Source organism: Nestor notabilis, unplaced genomic scaffold (genome assembly GCF_000696875.1).
Source record: "Nestor notabilis isolate BGI_N333 unplaced genomic scaffold, ASM69687v1 scaffold1087, whole genome shotgun sequence".
NCBI classification, from domain to species: domain Eukaryota; kingdom Metazoa; phylum Chordata; class Aves; order Psittaciformes; family Psittacidae; genus Nestor; species Nestor notabilis.
Window position 1 is genome coordinate 59942 of NW_009935876.1, and position 10079 is coordinate 70020.

A 10079-nucleotide genomic window follows, 5' to 3' on the forward strand; every position below is an offset into this window, starting at 1 on the left:
ATGCCCCAGCCCCAGCTTCTCTGGGCACCCTGTGCCAGCGCCTCAGCACCCTCACAGGGAAGAGCTTCTGCCTCAGAGCTCATCTCAATCTCCCCTCTGGCAGGTTAAAGCCATTCCCCCTTGGCCTGGTGCTACATGCCCTTGTCAAAAGGTTTCTTGTAGCCCCTTTAGGCACTGGAGCTGCTCTAAGGTCTCCCTGGAGCCTTCTCTTCTCCTGGCTGAACAAGCCCAGCTCTCTCAGCCTGTCTCCAGATCAGAGGTGCTCCAGCCTCCACAGCATCTCCATGGCATCCTCTGGACTCACTCAAGGAGGTCCACATCCAACTCATGCTGGGGCACAACTTTTTCCAAACACTTTTTCCCCTTCTTCAGACCAAAACAGTTATACTTGAGGTGAAATTTATTGATTAGATTCAGGCACATTTTGAGAATCTGGCTTCATGAATGTTTCTTGAATTCAGAAAAGTTAACATGCCTTATCAAAGTAAGAGTTAATTACAGGGATTACATTAATTCACAGACCCCCATTTGCTGGTACTTAGCACTTACCTCATTTACTTTAGATCAAGATAATTCTGGTATTTAAACAAAAAGGTTAAGGGCAAGCAAGATAAAAATAAAATACTGCAATCAGAAGTCTCTATCTAAGCATTAGTACACACCTACACGTCATAACACAGTAGAATTACTCCACAAGCATGCTGTACCAATAAAAGCCAAACTTACTGAGTCAATATGGTACATGCTGAGTAATACAGTATTCCTCTGAAAATCCAACACCCTTCTGCTCCATCCCAGTTTGGCTGCCCCTTCATACAATGCCTCGAGATGCAGAGGGGACTTTCAAAATCAGAAAACATCAAAGTAGCCACCTGCTTTGAAAAATTGTTGCCATGTGCCAGGCATTCACTTGCCAAGGGAGTGGCAAATTTATTAGCTTTCCTGAACCGGCTGCTCCTGATACCACAATCAAGGCTCAAGAGTTAATGATTTCCCCTGTGAAAACTCCAGCTAGCCAAGCTGCAGGGCTGGGCTCTATCCCTGATCAACACTTGCAGCCTGTAATTCATCCAGCCCTACAAGGTGAAGGACAGAATGCCTCAGGTGGGACTTGGAGCACAAGGTCAGTATTGCATTTAAGGTTCATTTACCTTCTTCCTGTAGGGCCCCTCTATTTAGTGAGCTCTGAAGGCCTGTATCTTGTTACTGCATCAAGGCTGTAACCATAGCTAGCTCCTCGCAAAAGCCCAAGCACCTTGCACTCACTGCACAGTCCATTAACCCTTGTCCTCCCAAATCAACACAGCAGAGCACCGAAGTTCAGATACATTTCCACATCCTTGTTTTGTAGCCATGGTTTTATCATACGAGGAAAAAACACAAGGAACCCATGCAGGCTGTGAGATTCCATCTTTTTAAAACCATGCCTTTGCCAAAGCTTCTGTTGATCATTTCTTTTCCCTTCTAATCAGAAGGCCTTGTTCCCGAAATGCCTTTAGGACAGATATTTGTTTACAGTTAATGACTGCTCACTTAAATGCAGGGACCCCTAAAGTGATTTTGGTCACTAACAAACATGTCCTGTTCCACAACCTGAGGACATCCATCCAGAGAGAAATTTGGAAGAAGGATTAGTTTTACCTAGATTTGAATCTCTAGTTTTCCATGAGCGCTTGAAACACTTCAAAGTGCAGCTAAAGAATGCGACATACCTGATATTGCTACTTAAAAAAAGGAAGATTCTGCTTTTTGCTGCAAGCACACAGTGTTCAGAACTGGCTCACAGGTGCTCAGTAACAGTGAATCCTATGGGCAAGAAGCTTTCTCTGGAAGAACACTTTCAGATGACTGATGAAGCTTAAATATTCTTCCACTCCTGGCACACCCTTTCCCCAAAGACATGTATAGAAAAGTCTCCATGTATGCCTCTGAGGGTAGACAGAAAACAGCAGTTTGACATCCGCATGTTTGAACTTGAATAGCTTTTTGTGACTTGCTACTCAGCAGAAAAAACACAGATAAGCTGCAGTCCCATCTAGCGCTTTATATTGACATCACCTCTAGTGAGGAAGAAGGGCTGTACAGACATAATGTACCTTCATCAAGATCAACAAGAGCACACTCCCTGGAACCAAGATAAAAAACAGAGATAAAATATAAATTCCATAGGTGGGGTAAAAAAATATCTCCCCAGTGTGGCTATTCGAGTCAGGCTCCAAATTCCTCTCTCCCCATCATCACTTTAGCAGACAGTTTTTACAATGTTCACAGCTTTAAGTCTCCTCAGTCTGTAACCACAAGACACCAGCTGAACCTTCTGAAGGTTTTGTGCCTGGTACTATCCAAGTAAAGAATGAGGCCAAACTGCAGGATGCACCAGCAACAAGAGACCTCCTTCTCCACACAGCCTGGCTCAACTGTCCTGGTCAGTTATTCAAGATAAAATCTCAAAATAGTTCCTTCACTGTAGGTACAAAGAGGCAGAACACCAGAAAAAATGCTAAGTGTATATTCAGGGCTTGAAATTACTATAATTACCTGAGGAATTGCAATGGCTTTATCACATTCGTGCATTTAAGGATCTATCTTCTGTTTACAGTCAGGCTCAGACCCCGGAAAAGCCCTCACGGTATATAAGGGGCCTGTGATAGCTACTTAAACGTTTCCAGGTCTGTGATGTCTTACAATAGAGCAAGAACTACAGCAGCACTCAGCTGAGACAGAACAAAATGTTGTCCAAAAGTGTAAGCAAGTTATAACCAAGCACCACACTTGGGCTTTACAGTAACTACAGCCCTTACTCACTAGTTGTCAGATACTGCAAGCTCAAAGCAATGAGGAAGAAAGAGGAGAATACTGCCACTTGGTGGGAAAAAAGGATAGGAAACATCTGCAACTGTTCCAAGCAAAACTATTTTTACAGCGATGTTCCACCTCCCCCCATCCCAAGTGAATTTCTTAACACCCTGGCTAGCACAACTCCATCAGTGCCACAGGGAATGCTGTACAGCAACATGCCTGCTCTCTGACCAGCACAGCACACGGCTGCCTTGCAGCACGCTGCACAGCAAAAGGTGTGCTTCTGCCTCTCCCTTAAGTGCCACCTGGCTACCTAGCTAGAATTCCATAAAACCCAAAAGGCCAGAAAAAGCTACTCCCTTTTTCACTTGTGTATGAAGACATCTATCTATTAAGGATATCATGGAAGTCAAACTGAAGCTCAGATTTGCCTCCCTGCTATTCTTCTCAAATCCTCACCTTTCATGCCATGCGAGGAATTACATTTTAAACTTAAAAAAATAAGTAACTTTAAATTCACATTTTCACTTCTTGCAAAGTCCCTACTGCACAGTGTACCCAAGACACTAAATCATTTTGATAGATGCGTTGTTTCTTTGCTTCCCAACTGAAGCTGAAACACTGTTCCATGGCCAGGTGTAGTTCTTCCTCAGAAGGGTTAAACAGCAGCACATAGAACTCACTGAAATCAAGAGACTTTAAACAAGCCAACATGAAATGTCAGCAACATGTTAAAGCAGCAGCAGTCTCACAATTCAGTGGTAAGATTTCTGTAATGCATCATTACTCAGACAAGAACTACTGTAGTTCGATTTTGTTCTTGTACTGTCAGATCTTTTCTACATTGCCCTGGAAAAAGGGAAATACAATCCTCATTCCTAAGAAGGGGAAAATGGAAGACCCAGGAAACTATAGACTAGTCAGTCTCACCTCCGTGCCTGGCAAAATCTTGGAGCAGATTCCCCTGGAAAGCATGCTAAGGCACATGAAAAACAATGAGGTAGTTGGTGACAGCCAGCATGGTTTCACTAAGGGGAAATCCTGCCTGAGCAAGTTGGTGATCTGCTGTGATGGGGCTATGGGACTGATGGACAGGGGCAGAGCAGTTGATGTCATCTGCCTGGACTTGTGCAAAGCATTTGGCACTGTCCCACACAACATCCTTGTCTCTAAACTGGAGAGACATCAATTTGATGGATGGACCACGCAGTGGATAAAGAATTGGCTGGATAGCTGCATGCAAAGAGTTGCAGTAAACGGCTCAATGTCCAACTGGAGACTGGTAATGAGTGGCGCCCTTCAGGGGTTGATGTTGGGACTGATCCTGTTCAACATCTTTCTTGCTGACATGGACAGTGGGATTGATGCACCCTCAGCAAGTTTGCCGGCGACACCAAGCTGTGTGGTTCAGTTGATACACTGGAGGGAAGGCAGGGGATCCAGAGGGACCTGAACATGCTTGTGAGGTGGGATAATGCCAGCCTCACCAAGTTCAACAACGCAAAGTGCAAGGTCCTACACCTGGGTTGGCACAACCCCAGGCTGGGCGGAGAAGAGATTCAGAGCAGCCCTGTGGAGAAGGACTTGGAGGTGTTGGTTGATGAGAAGCTTAACGTGAGCCGGCTTCAGTGTGCGCTTGAGCCCAGAAACCAACCATGTCCTGGGCTGCATCAAAAGCAGCATTACCAGCATGGCCCTCTACTCTGCTCTTGTGAGACCTCACTTGGAGCACTGTGTACAGTTCTGGTGTCCTCAACATAAAAGGGACATGGAGCTGTTGGAGCAAGTCCAGAGGAGGGCCATGAGGATAAGGGGGCTGGAGCACCTCCCGTATGAATCAGACTGAGAAAGTTGGGATTGTTCAGCCTGGAGAAGAGAAGCTGCATGGAGACCTCAGAGCAGCTTCCAGTGTCTGAAGGAGACCTGTAAGGATGCCGGACAGGGACTCTTCATCAGGGACTGCAGTGATAGGAAAAGAGGTAATGGGTTCAAACTAAAACAGGGGAAGTTCAGGTTAGATTTAAGGAAGAAATTCTTTCCTGTGAGGGTAGTGAGGCACTGGAACAGGTTGCCCAGAGAGGTGGAAAAAGGATAGAAATAATTGCCTCTTCCTCACTTCCAAAAAAAGGTCATTTATTTTTTCTTCCAACAAGGAAAGGCGACAAAGAATTCCATTTCCAAGTGCCTTTTATCTGCATACAGAAGGCATTCATGATATTTCACACACTGATGCAAGAGAATTTACCAGCTGCAGTACAACTGCCAAGATTCTCAACTGTATATCACTATAAACCCATAAAAACATTGTGGAAACTAGAAGAAATTCCTGCTATAAAACTAATTTTAGCAGAATAGCTCAACAGATTAATTTTATCTCATCTTGTCCTATCAAAACCCTATGTTAACTCAAATGCTTACTATCTGCATTCTATCTATCTGCACTGGGGGGTTGGAACTGGATAATCTTAAAGTCCTTTCCAACCCAAACCATTCCATGATTCTATGATGCTTGAGAAAGCTGCTGGATAAAATAAAGGCCCTCACATGTGTCCTTCACTCAGTATCCCACAAGGCTGCTTATATTGTATGGATGATTGAACTAGCAGAACAATTGGAGCACAGGTATGTATATAAAGTCTCAAATGGATATGGTCTGTGTCTGTCTTCCAGCTTTTTTAGCCCGATGTTATGTTCCTCTGTGCTGTTAAGCCTGTTGTTCAGCAGAAACAAGATGTAATCCCAAGATAAAGATGACTTCAACTATCTATGATAGCTACCATCTGGGGATCTTATTTCACTTAACTTTACACACAACCTTTACAAAATTGCTTCATTCAGAAGTACAGAAAGACAGCTGGAGACAAATGAATCAATTCTGACACATTTCATGACCTCCAGGAGCATAACATAATTTATTAAGTTGTTCTAAATACAGAAAGTATTTCAGCTAACACTGGTTGTAAGAGCATTCTGTACCAAACAGTACATCTCCCAGGTCAGTGCAAAATAGGTGAGATACTGTCAGAAAACATACCTCAGGTCTAATGCACAGGATGACCAAGTTCACAAATGCAGATCTTGATCATGACTCAGCCCGCAGCCTGACTACTTAACTACCTTTGGCAAAAGCCAGAAGTCAAAAGAAACACATTACAGCTACAAAAAGGAAATTATGAAACTAGCCACAGAAGATCACAAATGAACACCAAGCCATACTGATAAGACTTACTCTTCTTGTACTGACCTTCCCCCCCTCCCCACCCCACCACCACACTTTGAAATACCTTTAGGTCACCAGCCTCAGGTTTTTCAGTCTCTGAATCGTCATCTTCCTACAAGACAAGAATTTACAGGATTAAGCTTAAAGAGCAGGCTTGGCAAGTAACTGCACTTACAGCAAACGGCTGGCATTCAGCAGCCCAGCAATAGTCTAAGACCCTTTCCACAGAAAGAAGTTTTACCCCACCCACTCATGACCAGAAAAGAAGCCCTACAGTCAAGGAAAGAAGTGTTCGTTTGCATTGTGGGTTTGTTATTTGGGGTTTTTTTCAGGGAAAAGCATTGCTCAGTAAGAGATGTCCCCTGCAAAAGTCATGCTCCTCCTGAATGCTCAGAACTAAACAATAAGAAACAACAGAACTGGGGAAAAACACATTTCCCATTTGATAATGCTGTCTCTTCCAGTTGGCAGGCAGGTTATTTGCACTTGCCCCCACCATTTAGTAGTACTAGCAGAAAAAGCAGCATTTGCAAGACCTATTATACTCCCAGGCACACAGCAGCAAGACACACAGGACACAGCTGGCCCGCCATCACTCCAAACACACAGGCTTGGCAAGAGTCTGGCATAGCACCACATTCCAAGGATCCAGTGCTACAGCACTGGTTTTGCATAGTGCCCTTGTATCCTCGTCTGCAGATGATGTGAACTCGCACAGAAGGGAACCACTGACAAATGTTACTGTTTTGTGTAACAGACCTCACTCAGTTTTTATTTCTACCAAGAAATTTCTGCCCTGTGAGAGCTTAAAATATTGAACGCAGCCTTGTGTAAAATGCCACACCACATCATAAGTAAGCTCCAGCTTTGGCCCCACCTGTTAGCTAAGCCTACTGTTCCACTGCCCTAGGAGGTACTTCACTGGGGAGCCTAGGGCTACCTATGTTTCCAGGAATACATACTCTGGGTTCAAAACAAACCTGAGGAGCAGAAAACATTTTTTATGTTCACTCAACTCAGTAGAATAGTTTTTCTTCCAAAATTTGCCACAAACTTCAACTTTGTCTCCAAAACAAGAACTTGGTGTTACAGCTTCAAAAAGTGGGGAAAAAAAACCCCAAACCAAACCAGCATGACATTTACATGCAACTGAAAGGAAGAGTTTACAATGAAATGTGCTTGTGTGCTCACCTTGGAGCATGAGCACACAAGCAATTCTGGCAAGGCAAGCTACAGATTAACCACACAATAGTGCCAGTAAGTTTTAATTGCCTGAAGTAACATGCCTATCTCACTGAAATGAGACAAACTCCTTCACTTCAGCTACTCTCCAGCTTACCTTTCTTAAAGATGCACTTATGCCAATAATTCAGACTTCACTGTCAAAGTTTAACAATGGTAAGCTTATAATTAGGAAAGAACCACAGTATCAAGTAACTTGGTGTTTATCAGAAATGAGATTTCTCTCCCTCCACAGTCCCACCTATACTATAAACATAAAAGTCATTTTCAACAAAGCAACAATAGGTCAAACCATACACATTATAGACAGGTAACTAAACCAGCTCCCCACGCCTCCTATCCTAGCAGGGATATCACTGAAACAATCAAAGAAACATTACTGAGAACTGTCTTTGAAAAAGACAGAAACTTTTCAGTCACTGTTAAGGTAAATAATATAAACACAGAGTTGTTTAGATAAAAGCCCAGGACAACCTGAATGCAACTTGCACTGCTTTCTGAAAACAACTCACAACCAATATGAGTGGCTAGCACAAGCAGTATCAAGGAAGGTCTCAATTCTGGTCAAATAAAACTTAATGCAAAAAAACCAAGCCTTGCTCTTCTGCAACAAGCCAGAGGGAAGGCACCCCATGTAACCTGCACACATCTGTACAGTAACCACAAATACACAAAAGATCCACTGCCATTACATGAACAGCAACTTGTACCTCCCAGATGACAGATGCTGCAACCTGCATTCAGAATTGTGTGTGCAATAAAAGCTACTCTATTTACATGGCCATTTGTCAATGCTAACTAAACACAGCTGATCTCGAGCACACCTACCACTTTCTTTAAAGCAATTGTCATGGGTTAAGCCACCCCTTTGGCTAGTTTGGGTCAGGTGTCCTGTCTCTGCTTCCTCCCGGCTTCCCCTCCCCCCTGGCAGAGCACGAGACTGCGAAAGTCCTTGGTTGGAGTAAACATTACTGAGCAACAACTAAAAACATCGGTGTTATCAGCGTTGTTGCCAGGCTGAAAGTCAAAAACACAGCACTGTACCAGCTACTAAGAAGGAGAAAAATGACTGCTGCAGCTGAACCCAGGACAGCGATCTCATTGAAGAAGGGTCTAGAAGTTTGGGATATAAAAAAAAGAATCACTAAAGCAGTAAAGAAGTTTTACTACTTTGCTAAATCAGATGCCAGGGGCAGCCCCTGAATGCTACCGCTTGCACCTTTTCCAGTAAGCAACAGAACAAAGTCAAAAGCAAGAAACAGACACAAATTTCTTGTCTGCTACTTGGGAAAACAGATGGCAGAAACAGTGAGTGCCTCATAAGAGACCAACCTAATGCACAGGAAGTAAATTTCAATGAGGAAAGGTTATCATACCATAGCCCTGTTTTTTTCTAGGTACATGGTAGAGGAAAGGACTAGAAGAGGAACAAGATAACACATTCTAAATGTGGTGGTAAGCAAAAATTTAATGATAATGAAAGCAGACAAGAACCCTCCCCAAACTTACTGTTTCACTGCTACAGACACATGACAACTATATATCCTTTTATGTGTTACCGCTGCACTCGCAGGCAATGAGCTACCTGCCCTGTCTGACAATTCATCAGTTATCTCAGTATTTAGGTCATGTTAAACACATACCATGCACCTGTGACAAAAAAAAAACTACTCACATCTAGGTGGGATGCTGTTACCCCAAGGTAACCTGATGTAGTGAGTGGGGTGAGTTATACACAAAAGAATAACTTTGAGACATCACAAAACTTTATTCTTTTCAGTTCTCCAGCTGACTATGCACCAGTGTGTTCCTCCTAAATGATCATACTGTATGACATATACTATACATGTTTCAACTACACTTAAAGAGTAATTTTATTTTGGTGTGGCTGTTGACTCTTTCTAGCCCTTTTTTCCCCATAGAAGAGACAAATAGCATCAACACAGTTAATAACAAGCAACAAAGGCTGCACCAAGCCACTAAAAAGTTTCAACGCAAATGCTTTCTACTTGAAAACAAAGTGAACAAAAGATTTGGACAGTTCTGAAATCCATCAGCACTGTCAGATATTCCAGCTTCCACTATGGGTTGCAACTCGTGGGCTTTCTTTAGAAAGAAATAAACCTCTGCAATGCATGAAAGGCAACAGGGCAAGCTCCTGCAGCACAGAAGTACTTACTGACTGCCTGCTGTTCTCATCATCCTCTTCTTCATATCCGTCCTCATCACCATCCAGGCGGGTGAAGTCATCATCTCCGTACCCAACTGAGACCAGGCCTCCTTTCTCTCCTAAGGAGAAAAACTTAAACCATGAGGTTTAACTTAAAAGTTAAACCACCTCCTCATCGGAGGTGGCAACGAGCGAGGCCTTCATTCCACAGGGGAAGGTGGCGGGCTGGGCACCTCCCTACCCTCACCCGTAGCCGTTCCTCCATCGCTTCCCGCCGCCCCAGCCTCGCTGTCCGACTCCGGGTCCGAATCCTCAGCGTAAACCGCCAACGAAGACAAGACGCTCCGCTTCGCCGCCGCCATCTTCCACCTCCTCCAAGGCCGGACTTCCGGCGCGCGGAGATGGCGCGCACAGAGCAGTCACCATAGCAACACCTCCCTCCTTCTTCCGCCTGAAGCAGCCTCATGTTAACCCGGGTTTGGCTCCTGCGCCCGCTCGCGGCGAGAGGAGAAAAACCCGTCCGCACGGCGGAGCGGGGCTGCGGCGTGGCAGGGACAGGAGGCGGAAAGGGGAGCGCTGGCCCTTTAAAGTGTGGCTCCTGACGTCATCGCGCGGCGCCGCACAGGAGCTGCTGGACCCTACCCAAGT

General features: G+C 44.4%; 1 protein-coding gene across 1 annotated transcript in view; it reads right to left on the reverse strand.

Moving 5' to 3' along the window:
• SAP30BP (SAP30 binding protein) overlaps window positions 1–9879 on the reverse strand; it is a 31213-nt gene extending 21334 nt beyond the window's left edge. Inside the window, exons 1-3 of the mRNA XM_010018024.1 lie at window positions 9679–9879; window positions 9441–9550; window positions 6084–6131 (exon numbers count right to left, since the gene is read on the reverse strand). Of these exons, the coding sequence (XP_010016326.1) occupies window positions 6084–6131; window positions 9441–9550; window positions 9679–9793 (273 nt within the window). The 5' untranslated portion in view covers window positions 9794–9879. The remainder of the gene's footprint in view (window positions 1–6083; window positions 6132–9440; window positions 9551–9678) is intronic.
• Window positions 9880–10079: the final 200 nt, after the last annotated feature.